We start from the raw sequence: 18297 nt of genomic DNA, 5'->3' as shown, positions 1-18297 counted from the left end.
CTCCATTGGAGACCTAGGAAATAATATATGACAGCACCCTGTGGCTTAACAAACAAATATGAAATTGCTTGAACAAATCAACAAACCTTTAATCTTTAACACAACTTTCTATCATTTAAGGATAAATAATAGTGAACATATAGTGAACATATATGTATATATATGCAGCACAACTCAATTGTACAAAATCTTCAGTGCTTTTAAAGAAAAAAGCACTCAGAACAGTTACCACCACTAACAGTGTCCAGTAATGAAAGAATATCAATAAAGTCCAAACTATTAATCAAGCAGGGCTTCTTTCTTCCATCTGGCCTTCTGCATCTGATGTAGCTGCTGCAGGTCTTTCCTCAATTTGGGCCTGTAAAACAATAAGTCATTCCCTCAATTAAGCTGTAGGCCTTCCTTCTCCTACTGCAGGCCAGACCAATTGAGGAGGGTGGGGCTCTTGCAGTTGGTAATAAGTATGCAAGCTTACCAACTGCACATGCTCAGTGAGCTTTTATCCCCTGGGCCCTAAGATCCAACAAAATCAAAAAATACTAAAATGGCATGGGTTACAATGGCACACATCAAACGACACTCTAGGAATTATCTGATCTCTATGATCTTTACCATAGAGTTTAGGGAAATCCCTGGAATGTTACTTGATGCAGTGACAGGACTTCCAGGTATTTAGTACACTTCTTTGCCAGGGCCACAGAGATGGAACACGAGGAGGGGTACGAATGCAATATCCAGATTTTTCTCCAGTCTTTCCCAAATCTGGATGTGGTTTTTTTTTAAAATGGAAGAGTGCAGTCAAAGCATATTTGCATTTTGACAAGTTCTGCTTACATTAGGTTATTTTATTTGACTCAGCCCGCCTCCCCCACCCACCCCACCAACAGCCACCATTTTCCTTCTTAGGTATCACCAGATGGCCTCTTCAGATCTTTAAAAAAATATAAACAATTATAATTCTTAAAAATGGTAAACTCTATGGAGTTACACTGATCCAGCAATTGCTAATTTTTTAAAAAATGTGGAAGAAGTTGTGCTGAGGGAGGTTAGATTAGACTGTAGGGACTTATATCTCCAGATACAGGATTCACAATTCCCATCAGCCCCTACCAGCATGGCCAATTGGCCATGCTGGCAGGGGCTGATGGGAATTGTAGTCCATAACATCTGGAGTGCCAAAGGTTCGCCATCACGGGCTTAGACTGCTCTCTGCTGTCTTGTATTTTAAGAGGGGTGTATGAAATACAGAAAGAGCCATGATAGCCAAAAATAGGGAGGTATCACAGGCCGGTATATGGAGTGCCCTGTCTCTTTCTACGTCCCTCCTTCATCCTCTACCAAGATATGTGAGTAGATCTGTTCATCCAATTCCCTTGCATTACACTAAAGAGCCTCTGAGCCTGTACAGAATGCCTCTTCATCACCACTGGATAAGTACGTCCACCCAGAGGTGGGATCCAGCAGATCTCACTAATTGGGTCCGCTTTTCCGTTAGAAATTCCATTAGGTCCAAAAATCATAAAGTCCTGTTGTTTCCTATGTGGCTGGTTAGCGAAGGGAGAAAACGGGATAATTCTCCCTGTTGGGCTGTTTTAAAAACATGTTTCAGAAATAGGGTAAAGTTCCTTGTTTAAGGAAAGTCTCCTTCTGTTGATTTCTAGAAACAAAATTAAGTATTTGAAAGTCTTAAGTATTTGACAGGCAGTCAATTAGAGGAGAAGTAGTTGTTTCTGTTGGCAGCAGACGATAGGACTTGCTAGAATGAGTTTACATTATGGACAGAAAGATACCAGCTGGAAATTAGGAACTTTTTTTTACAGTAAGAGTTTTTTACAGTAACAGAGAAATTATTAATGCCCCGCCCCTGGAATGCCCGGCCACGCCCCCATCGTGCCCCGCCCAGCCCCATTGGCGCTATGTCACTGTTTGAATCCCACCACCAAGGGTTTTTGGATCCCACCACTGTGTTCACATATATCTGGGATCGGGGAAAATGAGAGTGTGTTGCTTCTAGCCTGGCTTCAGCCCCTCCCCGCCCATTTTTGGCATTTTGCGCTCTCTGGCCTCAAGACCCGACATGTTTTCGGTGCTCCTGACCCACCTGTCATTTTTCTATTACTGTCTCTCTCGGCATTTCCGTTGCAAGCTATTAAGAGGAAAGGTGCGGAACTTGGTAGAGGAAACAACCGACTCAGGCGGCCTCTAGGGTTATGGGAAGCAACCGTTGACTGTAGCCGGTGCTTAAGAGAAGCATCCAAGAGTCGTGAGGCAAGCAAAGGGGGGCTATATAAAGGTCCGAGTTAAGTCATGAGGCATGAGCCATGTGCGGGCAGCCCTGACCTTGAATGTCAGCAAAGTCCCATCTCAGATATGCTCCTGGCAGGGGAGAGGCACAAATATTGACAGTGGATGGGCAGGGCTCTGGCTTCATGCAGCAAACACATTCTGCTTTCTTGCTGATGTTACTGTACATGGCAGACCCAGTGGTGCCGGCCGTGAGGGTGATGGGGGGGGCAAACGGGGGAGGGACCTTGGATGGGTTGGATCAGGGGCCTTTGCTGACCTCCAGCACCTCACAAGGACTTGCCTTGCTGGGTCAGGCCACAGTTCATCCGGGGCACACAGGAGGGCAGAGCGCTCTTCCATCCCTTGCCCCCCAGCAGTAGGGAGGCTCTGTTGAACTGTCACGGCCAGACCTCTTGTCTGCCATGCATTGGTGCCAGGATATGACACCATCTAGGCTAGTGGGCATTTTGTGGTTCCTATGTAGACCTTTCCACATGACCTTTCCCTGCAGCTGTGGAAAGGTCTACATAGGAACCACAAAACGCAGCATTCAGATTCGTATTAAGGAGCACGAAAGACACTGTCGGCTTAACCACCCTGAAAAATCTGCAGTTGCGGAACATGTGTTAAACAAAACTGGACATAACATTTTATTTGAGAACACTGAAATTCTGGACAGTTCTGAAGGTTACTGTGTCAGACTGCAGAGGGAGGCCATTGAAATTCACAAACACCAAGACAACTTCAATAAGAAAGAAGAGACTCTGAAAATTAGCAAAGCTTGGCTCCCAGTACTTTAAAAAGTGGATTGATAACCTCACCTGCAATACAATGCACTCAACCACACCTTTGCATAGCAAGTTCCACCCAAACACTTAATGATTGGTTCCCCACCCTGGGACATGGACAATATACTACACTATTTATTATTATTTTATTATGTATTATTATTTATTAAATTTAGTATACCGCCCTATCCCCGAAGGGCTCAGGGCGGTGTACAGATAAAACATCATCTAAAAACATACATATAATTAGAACAACCGTTGTATCTTAGAGCATCGCCTGCGCCCTTACAAAACCCTCCTAATGAAAGATAATAGGTCCTGATGGTTTTAGGGCCCATGGGGGTAAAGAGGAGGGGGAAGGGGCACCCTCAGCTGCTAGTCTCTCCAAAGGCCCGGTGGAACAACTCAGTCTTACAGGCCCTGCGGAAATCCCCAAGGTCCCGCAGGCCCCAGACAGCTGGAGGGAGAGCATTCCACCAGGCAGGGGCCAGAGCCGTGAAGGCCCTGGCCCGAGTGGAGGCCAGCCACATCACTAAACTTTCTCTTCTCACTAGACACAGTGTGAAACAGACTTCCCTCTGTGATACACCTCTGAAGCTGCCTGCCACAGATGCAGGTGAAACGTTAGGAACAAGATCCACCAGACCACGGCCGCACAGCCCGGAAAACCCACCACAACCAGTTGAATCCGGCCGTGAAAGCCGTCGGCAATACAACAGCAACACACTTCTTTTAAAAAAAAAAAAAAACTTGAAAGACTACTCCAGGGACTCAGGTTCATGACATCAGAGGCAGCAGCCAGTAAGCGCCTTGAACAGCCACCTCCTGTTGCCAACAACCAAGTAGAGCATAGTTTTTATGTGTGATCAAAACTTTATGCTGGGCATCAGTGCTCTTCTGCAGCGTTCATGTAACCTCAGCTTGTGGGTTCTGTGGGGCAGAACTTGGAATGAGTTTGCAACAACAAATTTTTAAAAACAAAATGGTTTACTTTCTTAACATATAACATCAACATTTAACATCACATTTCAAGGTCCTGTTCAGGTTGCATTTTCAAGTCCTTATATTTACAGTCTACTGATAACTGCCAAGTCCAATTCTCCTTTGCAAGTGGGTTGGCTCCTGAAGACTCCAAGGGCTTGGTGAACAGGATTCAACATGATGAAGGTTTCCAGGAGAACTCTCACCCATTACAACCACAAAAAGAAGCCCTGAAACAATAAACTCCAACATTTACAACATAGCAAAAATTTATTTATTAATTAGATTTTTATACCGCCCTATCCCCGAGGGGCTACCTTCCCACTAGTTCCCAACAACATTGCAGTTACCTTAACAAGGTGTTAAGGGTTTATACAAATCAAGGTCCGAGTCTGGTAGCCTTGTCTCCTCCAAACTACATGAGCTCTGCAGCCTCTTGCTGCTTTGAGGCTCCCTTTGAGCCATCTGGTGAATGGGTTGACCCCTTTCTGGGTCAACCCATTCTGAGCATGGGGGTTACATTCACACTCCTCAACAAACCTTCTCGTGTATTTGTGTGGCATCAGTCTCTGAGCTGTCTGAGAAAGAAGTGTGTCAGATGGGTCAGTTCTGAGAGGGGGTATTATGGGGCTTGCCAAAGCTGGCCAAGTGTCTGTTAAGAGCCTCTTAGAAGGGATAAGAGACCTCTTGGCTAGATTTTTGCTGGCTGAATTTGATTTTCCTTTCATGAAGAGCTGACTCGGCTTGATCCAGAATGGGCATTCTCACGGAATGGTCGCTCAGAGACCTTTTGCACATGTTTGGTCTCTTCAGGTCAAGCAAACGTTACCTTTGGGGTCAGATTCTCAGTTGTGCACATTCCGCACCCCCCTTCAGAACCCACGGCATCGCAGATCAGAGAAGCCCCGCAGTGTGCCGGAGTGGGTCAAACATGATTTTATTTTCCCCTGCCCACGCAGGGAAAGCGAAGTAGACCAATATGCATTTTGCTGTGTTCGACTTTTGCATTCCTCTCCGCCTTCTCCCACCCACGTGGGAGCCGTTCCAACAGCATTTCCGTGGGTTGATAGATTGCTTTTTGTTTTTGTTGTAATTGAAACACTTTTGATCTGTCCAGGGAGCAATGGATCAAAGAAAGATCCCTTTTTTAAAGAATCATAAACCAATGACAAACAATCACTGAACCCAGGAGCATTCTCCTCAGGGGGCAGCCAAAATAGTGGCTAGACTCAAGAGACACTATAAGGCCGTGGTGGCGAACCTTTGGCACTCCAGATGTTATGAACTATAATTCCCATGCTGGCAGGGGCTGATGGGAATTGTAGTCCATAACATCTGGAGTGCCAAAGGTTCGCCACCACTGCTATAAGGCATGCCCCTTGTGTGTAAACAAGGAAATGCAGGGAGACCCAATGCAAAGCACACAGCCATGCCGAAAGCTGTACGTGCACAAAGGGCCAGAATGTTTCTCCAATATACCTCTTTTTGCTCTCCCCTCTGGAACCCACACAGTGGCGTAGCTACAATGGGAACATCCAAGCATATTTGTCCCAGGCGCCACCATTGTAGGTCACATGGGGGCGCAAAATGGCCCCTCCCCCACATAGCCACGTCCCCCTATCAGGCCGGGCACGAGAGCCTCAGAAGCCCAGACTACACACAGGCCCTCTGGCTCTATATGTTAATAAAGGTTGCTTTTTTAGCAGGCGTGGGGGGCATGGTCTCTCAGGGGGCGCGGCAGACAGGCCTGGGAGCCATTTTGCCCCGGGCTCTGGTTCCCCTCCCTACGCCTCTGAACCCGCATAAGATGCTTCATGGCAAAAGAAGAAAGGAAGGGCAGAGGAGGGTTTGGGAGGATGGCGTCTCATCTGGGGCAGTAGCTTTTCTCTCTCTTTTTTTTCCCAGCGGTGTTTGTGCTCCACAGTTCTGGACAAGCGTAGCAAAGTTTGTATTGGTGCGATACTGGGGGGTGGGGGGGACACAATGGGATTCAAAAAAGTTCAAGTACAGACATTTGTATATTTCTCACAAATACTCCAGTCCTTCAGAGGAAGCAAGTTCCTAGTCAAGAAGGAAATGGGTTACCTGGTTACGCTTCTGCTGTAGTTATTCTTTTTGAAATCTGTTATATTTTTGAAAATGTTATGGACTACAATTCCCATCAGCCCCTGTAAGCATGGACAACTGGCCACGCTGGAAGGGGCTGATGGGAATTGTAGTCCATAACATCTGGAGTGCCAAAGGTTCGCCACCACGGGACTAGAGTGTTCTATCCTTTTGCTAGTTTTCATATGTATTGCCAGAGAGCCTCTGGTTGACAGATGGGGATTAAAGTACATCATAATGTCAGCAAAGTGCAGGAGCCCTCACCCTGAGACTGTCAGCTTGCCTTTTGTTAATAAAAAAACATTTCTAGCCCTTATAGCTAAAACTAAGAGCCTGGACAAAAACTCAGAAGTCTAAGATGAACACAACAAGTAATTTTTGCAAAATACACAAATGCATTCTTGTTTTGTGTAATATATACAGATTTATCTAGGAAAAGTTTGGACTAACTCAAAAATGTCAATCTACACTTTTTTTAAAGCACCTGCTTCACATAGCCCCACATCTTTGCAATTATATGAGACTTCGATTACTACTGTGATCAGGTGGTGCTTTCCTTCATGTTTCTACGAAGTGAGCTCTGCCTCTCAAAAGCTGGTGCCCTGGAAAATGTCGCTGGTGATAGGCACAGGGCAAGGCCCTGTCCACAGAGCAAAAGCTCTGACCGGTTACAAAAATAACCATCCAAAAGCTTCTTCAGCGTTCAGAGATTTATTGTTTTCATTCAATTCTGCGCAGAAGAGGGAACTCTCCTCTGTCAGCAACTAACAGGGGAGGAGGGGTTCAAAGGGGGGCTGTTAGCTTGTGTAACATAATTTTTATACCCCTCTTACAAAACATCCCTCCTTGTCTTCTGACCATTGGCTAGATTTGGAATACGTACACATTGCCATTTGAATCTCCACTCCTCTCCAAAGCCCACCTTGCTTTCCACAATTGGGCGTGTATTCTTTATGTCATCTTGCCCCGTGCTCAAGGAGATCTTGGTTGCTATATCAAACCCAGTTTTACTTCGCGCTTCTCTGTGTTTTTCTGTACGCCTTGTCTCCTTTATCTTTCTGGTGAGAGGCCATACCCAAATTCCACAGCATGTGGATCAGACTTTACTGAAAAGTGCAGAAATCTCCCCCCCTTCTTCCAAGCAAAGCCTCTCTACTAAAAAAATTACAGTTCTTTGCTTAACTAACAGCATCTTACTGATCTTTTATAAATTACCTGTAATATACTTTATATGATTAAATATATGGCTTAAAACATTATAAACTATATGTTCATATCACTGTCTTTAAAGGACCTCTTGACTCGAATTTTGGTCTGCACTGTATTGTCAGAGGTCTTCACAGCTGAAATCAACTGGCCGTGGGGGGTTTCCAGGCTGTGTGGCTGTAGTCTGGTGGTTTTAGCTCCTAACATTTAACCTGCATCAGTGGCTGGCATCTTCAGAGGCACGTCACAGAGAGGAACACATCTCAGTGTGACATGCCTCTGAAGATGCCAGCCAGAGACGTGAGTGGAACCTTTGAAGTTGGACCATGGCCACACAACCCAGAAAACCCACAACAGCCAGTGTGCTCATGCTTCTTGTTACTATTATTATTATTATTGTTGTTGTTGTTGTTGTTGTTGTTGTTGTTGTTGTTGTTGTTGTTGTTGTTTAAATTTAGTATACCGCCCTATCCTCGAAGGGCTCAGGGCGGTGTACAGATAAAACATCAGCTAAAAACATACATACAATTAAAACAACAGTAGTATCTTAGACCCTTACGAAACCCTCCTAATGCGAAATAATGGGTCCTGATGGTATTGGGGCCCATGGGGGTAAAGAGGAGGGAGCAGGGGCACCCTCAGCGGCTGGTCTCTCCAAAGGCCTGGTGGAACAACTCAGTCTTACAGGCCCTGCGGAAATCCCCAAGGTCCCGCAGGGCCCGGACAGCTGGAGGGAGAGTGTTCCACCAGGCAGGGGCCAGAGCCGTGAAGGTCCTCTGGCCTCGCAGTGGAGGCCAACCGCATCACTGAGGGCTGGGGACCTCCAGTAAAATTGAAGCCCTCCCTGCTGAGCAGGCATGAGGTCAGAAGCTGGGGACATATGGGGTAATGCGGTGGCTTGGTGTCCTTGGTGGCTTCTCTCTGATCTGATCTACCACAAGATCTTTGTTTTGTTTGTGGTTTTTGACAATGTCCTGATCTCTGAGGGAGCACTCCAATTTTTAAGATAGTGTCTCTTTTGCCCCATTTCCCCGCCCCGACCTTTTGCAGGTCCTCAACCTGTTCTTGGCCTTGCTGCTGAGCTCCTTCAGCGCCGACAGCCTGGCAGGGTCCGACGACGACGGCGAGATGAATAATTTGCAGATTGCGATTGGCAGGATCACGCGAGGGATCGACTTCGTGAAGAAGAAGGCGCTGCAGCTGCTCCACCAGGAGTGGAAGGGGAAGAAGGAACCGCCGGCCAAGCCGCAGGAAGACGGCAAGAAGGAGAACTTCGTCCTCAACCACATGGACACCGGCCAGGACTCCAAATCGGACTACGTGGATGGCATCGTGAAGAAAGAGTCGGTTATTGACGAGCTGCGTGACGTGGGCCAGGACTCCAAGTCAGATTACATCGACGGCATTCCCAAAAAACAGCCGGTCCTTAACGGGGTGGACATCAGCAAGAGCTGCAAACCGAATTACTTGGATAAGATCGCCAAGAGAGCGCCATTCATCGATGACTTGGATCACATGAACTTCATCAACAATCCCAGCCTGACCATACATGTCCCAATAGCCTCCGAAGAGTCTGACCTGTATGATGAGACAGACACAGGGGAAGAGACAGCAGAAGACATCAAGGTGAGTCCGGGATACCTGTGAGAAGAGGGGAAGAGTGGGGTGGACCGGGGTGATGTTCCAGTGGTTTCCCAGATGTGCTCCCTGGATGCTCACGAAGGGTTCTTGTTGGAATAATTGAAGAAGCAAGCCTTTATTGGCATAGACAACAGTACAACAGTAATAAAAAACAGATTAAAAAGCATATACAATGCAGGTCGAAGGAAATCTACTGGCGTTTAGTAATTTCCAGGAGGAAGTCTGCCACTATCATACAGAGAGAAGGATCAGGATTGTCCAACAAGTAGTGTAATCTAATTAAATCGGGGAGATCTGGTAAATGTAAAGGAGTAAGATTCACATACTTGGATCTGATTTCCTTGAATCTGAGACAGTGTAGTAATTGGTGGGCCAGAGATCCAACTGAGCCATCGTTACATGGGCACAATCTTTTAGCCTTTTTTGGCTTATTAAATCTGCCATGTAACAAGGTAGAAGGCATGACATTAAACCTGGCGAGCATTATGGCTCTCCTTTGAACAGGGTTTATTAAGCAATATAGGTAGTGTGCCAAGTGGCCCCGTTCAAATGGGAGAGAAAAATACAGGGGGGAGCACATTTTCTTGGTTGCGGTGATTAGGGTAGAGAACTCTCTATCCAACAGTTGACCTTTTAATTTCCTATAAGCTTCTGAATAGGACAAAGGGCAAAGTGAATCCACTGACAGTCCAATAGAGGCCATTTTTTCTTCAATTATGGAAAACCAGGGGTTGGAATGGGTGTCAGAGAGCAGACGGTGGACCAGGGAATTACAGTCCGAGAGAAAATGAATTCGCAGCCAGAATCTAAAACAACAACAACATCGTCTGTTGGAATAATTGTAAAGCTGAGTTAGCGCAATAATGAGACAGAGTCAGTTGCTTACTGAAAGAAAGTGCACTTACTATAAAAGAAGGGTAGGGGAACTTGAATAGAAAAGAAGAAATATTTTTCTAAGCAGCTAGCTCCTTCAGCTAGCTCCCACTTGGCTATTACATGGTTAACAAGCTACTAGAGAGCATGTGCAGAGAGTAACAAAGAATATAAACCTATAGCAGTGGTGGCGAACCTATGGCACGGGTGCCAGAGATGGCACTCAGAGCCCTCTCTGTGGGCACGCATGCACAAAGTTCGTCATGTGATAATAGCAATTATTTCAGGGAGATTAAACCTAAGACATAGTTTTGGAGAAGCAGTGTAGGTAACCCTGTTAAGCGCTGTTAAACCCTACTGATTTTCATGGGAAGAAATAAAGCGTGATCCTTTACCTGGGAGTAAGCTCGGTTGCTGGCAATGGGGCTTGCTTCTGAGTAAACCCTTCTACAGTCGTTATTCACCCGTTTGAAGCGTTGCACAGTTGCTTCAAAGCAAAGCCACCGACTACCACCAAGCTTACTCCCGAGTAACACGCGCCTTGGAGCCAACCGTTTTTTCTATCCTAAAACCTCAGTATTCAGGTTAAATTGCCATGTTGGCACTTTGTGATAAATAAGTGGGTTTTGGGTTATAGTTTGGGCACTCGGTCTCGAAAAGGTTCACCATCACTGACCTATAGCCTACTGTGCAGATCCGCATATAGCCCACGCCAGGTCTGCTTGACCAATAGGGATCAATTACCTGGTCAGTGACTTCTGACCTCACTCACTAATTAGCATGCACTAAATTAACTCCTTCATCACTGGATTGTGTGACTGGCACTTGCCAAATACCGACAGGTCTTCTCCTTGGAAGACACCTTGCCTGGCTGTCTTTCGCAATCAGGGCCAGTGTTAGGGCTGAGTCCCCTGCTGACTTCAAGTCAGCGCAGGCTGGTGGCAACCCCACTGCCACCCAGCCCTAGAAATGTCCGCTTCCAGCTGCAGCCTGGAGATCAATTGAAATATTGGGAGCTCTGGAGAGACCTCCCCGTTCCCTCCGTTCTTCTGATGCTCTTGCTGTGGTCTCTCAACAAGTTGGTCCTCTGCTCTGATGCTGCTCAGGGTGACTAGTTGCTCCTCCCCTCTTACCTTCAACAGGGCTACTGTCTTGCATTTGTGACGGACGTATTTTTCGTACTTGTTGCGTGCAAAGTGCTGTCAAGTCAGCGCAGGCTGGTGGCAACCCCAGCATGGGGCGTTCAAGGCAAGTGAGAAGCAGAGGTAGTTTGCCACGGCCTTTCTTAGCAGAGTCTTAAGAACAGAAGAACAGAAGAAAGAGCCTGCTGGATCAGACCAGAGTCCATCTAGTCCAGCACTCTGCTACTCGCAGTGGCCCACCAGATGCCTTTAAGAGCTCACATACAGGATGTGAAAGCAATGGCCTTCTGCGGCTGTTGTTCCCGAGCACCTGGTCTGTTAAGGCATTTGCAATCTCAGATCAAGGAGGATCAAGATGGGTAGCCAGAGATCGACTTCTCCTCCATAAATCTGTCCAAGCCCTTTTGAAAGCTCTCCAGGTTAGTGGCCATCACCACCTCCTGTGGCAGCATATTCCAAACACCAATCACACGCTGTGTGAAGAAAGGTTTCCTTTTATTAGTCCTAATTCCCCCCCCCCCCCCACAGCATTTGCAGTAGTTGCCCCCTGGTTCTAGTCTCCCAAGTACCGACCCTGCTTAGTTTCCTAGATGTGACGAGATGGAGCTATGCCCAGCTGCCTTCTGGCCCTCATTAGACAGGAACAAAACATTCCATGCTGGGTGCAGGGCACCCCAACTTCCTTCCCAAGCACCCCAACTCTTTACAGGTTTGGTTCAGGGGGTCCAAAGTTATGGACACCCAAAGAGGATGCCCTCACCCCCCCCCCCCATTGTTTCCAATGGGAGCTAATAGAAGATGGGGCTACACCTTTGAGGGTCCATAACTTTGGACCCCCTGAACCCCCCACCCATAAAAAATCTATACCTATGTCACTGTCTGAGCCCCATTAAACACACCTACCTCAGCCCCACCTACCTATGCCCCTGGCCTCAGGATGTTTGTTGTGAGGGGGGAAGGGAAAGGAGTTTGTAAGCCCCTTTGAGTCTCCTATAGGAGAGAAAGGGGGATATAAACTCTTCTTCTTCTTTCTTCTTTCTTCTTTCTTCTTTCTTCTTCTTCCTTCTTCTTCTTCTTTCTTCTTCCTCCTCCTTCTTCCTTCTTCTTCTTCTTCTTCTTCTTCTTCTTCTTCCTTCTTCTTCTTTCTTCTTCTTCTTCTTCCTTCTTCTTCTTCCTCCTCCTCCTCCTTCTTCGTTCTTCTTCTTCTTCCTCCTCCTCCTCCTCCTCCTCCTCCTCTTCTTCCTCCTCCTCCTCCTCCTCCTCCTCCTCCTCCTCCTCCTCCTCCTCCTCCTCCTCTTCTTCTTCTTCTTCTTCTTCTTCTTCTTCTTCTTCTTCTTCTTCTTCTTCTTCTTCTTCTTCTTCTTCTTCTTCTTCTTCTTCTTCTTCTTCTTCTTCTTCTTCCTGACACCCTTGCGCAACTTTTCTGCTGCAATCTGGACCAGCTGAGGTTTTCAAATGCTTTCTAATGTCCTCCTCCTACGGACCCTTTGCTGGGGCCTTCAGTTGCCAGGAAAGAGCCTAGAATTCTCCCTTGGAAAGCTGGCAGGTCGACCGCTGGACGTCTTGCAGTGTTTATCCTCACCTTTAAGTCACAATTTACACTCCTGAGCAACTCCAGGGAACCATTCCTAGCCCTTGGCCTCCTGCCCCAGCAGGGTCAGTCAGTGATGTCTTCTGAGATTCAATGCTTATGTATTTAGGCCTCGTTGCCCAGATGCCTCCCGGGGGCCCATCACATGTCCAGAGATGATCCCCACTGAGGAATTAACGCTGGATCTAATTGTGGGACCCTCAGCAAGTTTCCTCTTCTTGCTGGCCTCATTCTGCCCTTCTCCTCCTCATAGTCATTTGTAATCAAGCCTGGAAAGCTCGCTCACACACATGCCCACACACGCGCGCGCACACTCACTCACACACACACAATTTGCACCCAGTTGCCTCCCAGCCAAATTCTCCTTTCCTTGTGTCATGTTTCCTGCCACCAACTTTGGACTGTGGAAGCTTATGTTATCGGCTTCTCAAATGCAACCGGCCCAATCTCCTCTCGGTAGCAGTGGCATGAGGGGTCAGAAATGAAGAAACTCTGGTCAGCGTCAGTTAGCCTTTATGTGGCTGCATAGCTTTTGAGTCAGGGACAATCCTGCCGTGCAGCCTCAGTTTGTTACCGCGCTGCCTGGGTAACTTTTATTCTCCCAGATACGCCAGCTCTCAGCAGTGCAGAGGAACAGAAACAGGACCCAACACAGCGAGAGTGGTGAAAATAAAAAATGAGTTTATTGAGATGCTGACTCTACGTGTCAGCACCTCCACCACTATTTACGGCAAATGCAGCTGCCCTGGCAGCTTTTACAACAACAACTTTATACACTTTCTCCCGCCCGGGAGTCTGGGGGAATAGGACAGCCCACAAACCATTCATTTTACAGATACACCAGCAACCAATTAGAGTCCCCCGAGGGCAGCTCCCTTCCCTGAATCTTAGAAGGCAGAGAAGCGAGACGAAGGCGATGACGTAGGCACAGGTGGGAAAAGTTCACACAAAGAATCCTATGGGTGCTTAGGGCCCGGGAATCAAGAGCCTAAACAGCGGCACCATGCATCCACCTGCTGAGGTGGGACTAGGGCAGATGGAGGCAGCTTCTTCACGAGGGTCTCTTTTTGTCAACCTTAGATCCATTCCAGAGTTTTTTGAAAATGAAAGGATGCGTTGCCCAGGTAGAGGCAGGGGTGGATTCCTGCTTTGGGCAAAGGAGGTTCCATCCAGATTCAAATACAGAATGCAACTTTAATTCCTACATTCCACCTAATACAACTTGTTCCTATCTAACTTATAATGAAACAAAACATAATTTCACCTCTATTAACAGCAAGATCAGAAATGGAATAATTCATTTCTGACTCCGCTATCAAGTTCTCTGTACTCAATGCAGTCTACAGATCCTGCGGCATAGAAGAGTTGCCACCAGTGGGGTCCAGGCTTTTGGGGATCCACGCCTGAAATTTGGGATTACCCAATTAATTCCCAACCGCAGAGATCGGTTTCCCTGGAGAAAATGGCTGCTTGGAAGGGTGGACGGTATGTAATTATACTAATCCCCAGACTTTGGGCACTCCCCAAACCCAGATTTCCCCATCCTGGAATTGGCCACCCCTAAGTGTTAGGTCTTTTGTGTGCCAGCTTACGATCCAGGTCCTGCAAAGACAATACATTGGGACAATGAGAGGAAGGCTGTAGCGTTCAAAGACTGCAGGACAGAAGTGGAATCCAGCAGGTTCTCACAATTTCGAGGTGGAGTTACTAATTCTTTGTGTTATTGCGAGAGGAGGTTACTAACTGGGTCTGGCTTTTCCGTTAGAAATTCGCATTAGGTCCAAAATCATCAAATGTCTTTGTTTCCTATGTGGCTGGTTAAGCGAAAGTAAGCAGGATAATTCTCCCTATTTGTTGGGGCTGTTTTAAAAAACATGTTTCAGAAATATGGTAAAGTTCCTTGTTTCAGGAAAGTCTCCTTCTTTTTTGATTTCCTAGAAACAAAAAATTCCCGAGTATTTGAAGAAGTATTAGAGAGTATTTGACAGGCAGTCCATTAAGAGGAGATGTGCGTTGTTTCTGTTAGCGGTAAAACTGATAGGACTTACTATAATGAGTTCGTGCTGGGCAGAAAGATACCAGCTGGAAATTAGGAACTTTTTTTTACACAGTAAGAGTTTTTTTACAGTAACAGAGAAATTATTAATGCCCCTCCCCCGGAATGCCCGGCCATGCCGTCGTGCCCCAGCCCCCGTGAAGCTCTACGCCACTATTAATACCCGCCCCTGAGTAGCACCCGGCCCATTTGCGCCCCAGTCATACCCGCCCAGCCCAGTTGCGCTTAAACTGCACTCATTTGGATCCCCACCACCATAGGAACCTGTTACTAAAATTTTTTGGATCCACCACTGGAAGCAGGAGATGTGTTTGTTATGCAGCCACCAGGACAGCTCATTGGATAAGGAATGAGACTGGGAGAAAGGCCTGTGGGGTTTTCCATTGCAGGGGAGCAACAGGAGGGAAGGGGCTTTTTTCAAAGAGAGGAGGAAAAGAGGAGGACAATGGAAGGCCAAGCAAGAGAAGGTAACTCACAAAGACATTTACAGTAAGCAGCCCCGTAATCTCTCCTACCATGGCAGAAGGGGGGGGGGGAGAAATGCACTTGGTGCTTGATTAGTCATCCCGGCAAATTCCACTCCCAAGAGGCAGCCCCACCCGGAATGCCCCTGGGAATGCCCCGGCGTTCCTGCTTCACATCCCATGGGAATGCCGCTGGTCGTTGCACCCTACTTACACTTGGAGCTACACATCTGTGCTCCTCACTTGCTCTCTAGGGCTGGGGAAGAGAATTTGATTCTAGGGTGCATCATTTATTGTGTGGATATTTTTGTTTTCTTTAAAGCAACTCTCCCTGCCAGAGTGGGTAATGTCCCTGGGCCAAACCCTGGAGCAAGTGAAAGTGAGGCCGAAAAGAAGAGTCAGGAGGCAGAATTAAGTCGGAAGCACCTAAGAGCCATTGCCTTGTAGTGCATCATGCAGTTAGGGGAAATAGGGGGAAGCAGCCTGCTAGACAACCCTAGGAGTCAACAGACCAAAGAATCCGTTAGAAACTGGCTGCCCTGATCACAGGAAGAGCTACAGGGGGGACCTGAGAGGGAGTGCTTGGGTTATTTATTTATTTATTATTTATTTTATTTATTATTGGGTTTTATACATGCAGCCCTACCCCGAGGTATCTAGGCTGAGTGAACAACTTATAAAACAACGTAGAATACAATAACCCTTAAATACATTTAAACAATTTAAAATGCAACAAACAATGTCACCTAATAACAGCCTCATTAAGAAACCTCCCCAAAGGGAGAGGAAAATGGGTCCCATAGATGGTGTAGGACCCAGCAAGAGATAAAGAAGAAGGAGGAGAGGAGGAGTGGGGGGCAGGGGGGCACTTGTCCATTGACTGACTGGTCCCTCCAGAAAGACCGTGCCGGAACAACTCCAAGATCTTACAGCTGGGAGGGGAAGAGTGTTCCACCAAAAGAGCAGGGGCAGAGACAGCAAAGGGCTAGTCGGGACTGCAAACTAGGAGATTTGCCTCTGCTGAAGCCTTGGGGCAGAGGCCTAGTAATCTGGACATATGGATTTAGGACAGAAGGGTTGGCACTATGGGCATCAGGCACTGTGCCCGAGGTGCAGGTGGGGGGGGGGCAAAAATTCAGATTTGCGTTTTTGGTATTTTTTAGTGTTTTTTTTGGGAATCAAACCCGGTTCCTCCAGATTAGAGTGCACCTGCTCTTAACCACTACGCCACTGCTGCTCCTTAGAGAGCAGTGAGATGATAGAGATGACAGGGCATCTGTACATTAGAGTAGAACTGCTGTACTGGAAGGGCTGACATCAGTTGGAGCTCCAGCACCTCTCTTCCACAGCCCCTGAATCTGCCTGTAGTATCTGGCAGAGGAGGAGGAGGAGGACAGTCTTTTCAGGCTGTAGGATGTGGCTTCCAGGAAGGCTTGACCATCACTCATTTTAGAAATCCATCTCCTTTGCTGCTGACAGCTGAAGGCTGCCTGCCAGATTCCACCACGAAGGAACTGTGTTAAAGCGGACTCTCATGGCAGGTTCCCGTCACTCCAGGCAATGTTTTCCTCCAATGGCAGCCCACGTTCTTTGCATTTGACAGGGGCAGGGGCGTTCCAGGCGGGGCAGGGGCGCAGGGCACACACGTGTCCCCGGCACTGTTCCCCCTTGCTGCGCCCTTGTGTGGGAGCAGGGGAAGGTGGCAGCGGTGGGATCCAAAAATTTTAGTAACAGGTTCCCATGGTGGGTGGGATTCAAACTGTGGCGTTAAGCCAAATGGGAGCTGGGGCGGGGGGGGCATGATGGGGGAAGCATGAGTCGAGGGCATTCCTGAAGTGAGAAGGGGCATTCCTGAGTCGGAGGCTGTGGGAAGGGGCCTTGGCAAAAGCCGCTCATGCCAGGATTTCATAGAGAAGCTTGGTGAATGCAGCACGCAGGCACTTATGAGACTCCGCCACTTGACACCGGGTGCACACCCGGTCCATATCCTGCTAGACTGCTTCAAGTTCTGCTTGGCAGCTACTGCTGAGGAGGAGGGGCATAACTAAGGCAAAAAAATCACATGGCAAAATCACCAATGAGTAACCCCCTCTCGGCACACACAAATAATTAGTAACCTACTCTCGGGAACCTGTGAGAACCTGCGGGATCCCACCTCTGGAAGGTGGGGAGGAGCAAGAAAACTTGAAGAAAGTGAAATGCATGCTGGTTCCTGTTGCTTTCCCTGTGAAGGCGGGGGGGAGGTCACGCTTTCAGAGCTTTCGGGAACCATGGGGATTCCCTGAAGAGGGGGAAATGTGAAGGGAAGGAGACCACCAGTGCATAAATGGCCCCAAAATATGAATATTTACCAGAAACTGTGGGAGTTTATTTAGGTGTTTGTGTATGTGGTTTCCAGGCAATGTACTGATTAGATAATTCTAGCAGCATTCTCTCTCTCCTGACATTTTTAAGCCTTCGCATCTGGGCGGCTGGCATCTTCAGAGGATCTGATGAGTGATTCAACAAATTAAGTGGAGCATATATGCCTGTGGAATGTCCAGGGTGGGAGAAAGAACCATTTGACTGTTGACAAGTACAAAGGGTTCAATTAGCAAGCATGATTTGCATGTGTTGGGTGGGATCCACCCATTTAGCATGTGAGTAACCATGAAGATAGCATAGTCAATTAGTGTGGGCATCTGCATTGTAGTAGCCCTGGCCATGCCCAGTCCTTTGACTGCTTACTGCGTGGAGACATCCTTTGTCTGGGTGGTGTTCATTAGTCACTGTCTTGATTCTAGTGTTTTTCAGTACTGGTAGCCAAATTTTGTTCATTTTCATGGCTTCTTCCTTTCAGTTGAAATTGTCCATGTGCTGGTGGATTTCAATGGCTTCTCTGTGTAGTCTGACATAGGCTGGTTGTCAGGGTGGCCCAGAATTTCTGTGTTTTCGAACAATATTCCGTGCCCAGCTTGGTTTATCACGTGTTCTGCTATTGCTGATTTTTCCGGCCGAATTAGTCCTCAGTGCCTGTCATGTTCTTTGATTCGTTGCGATTCTGGGTGCTGTGCAGGTTATTTATTTATTTAAAATACTTTTTGTACCGCTTTGGCTTACTAAAGTAAAAAAAACCTAATTGGAAAGACATCCATACTCCCCAAAAGCCCCCTGTAGACACTAG

At 47.3% G+C, this 18297-nt stretch overlaps 1 protein-coding gene across 1 annotated transcript in view; it reads left to right on the top strand.

Moving 5' to 3' along the window:
- Positions 1 to 18297, top strand: part of SCN4A (sodium voltage-gated channel alpha subunit 4) — a 118649-nt gene that overhangs the window by 67157 nt on the left and 33195 nt on the right. The window contains exon 18 of the mRNA XM_048517496.1: positions 8418 to 8993. Within this exon, the coding sequence (XP_048373453.1) occupies positions 8418 to 8993 (576 nt within the window). The remainder of the gene's footprint in view (positions 1 to 8417; positions 8994 to 18297) is intronic.

The sequence above is a fragment of the Sphaerodactylus townsendi genome, linkage group LG15 (genome assembly GCF_021028975.2).
Source record: "Sphaerodactylus townsendi isolate TG3544 linkage group LG15, MPM_Stown_v2.3, whole genome shotgun sequence".
Taxonomy (NCBI): Eukaryota; Metazoa; Chordata; class Lepidosauria; order Squamata; family Sphaerodactylidae; genus Sphaerodactylus; species Sphaerodactylus townsendi.
This window is presented reverse-complemented; position numbering and strand designations above follow the sequence as displayed.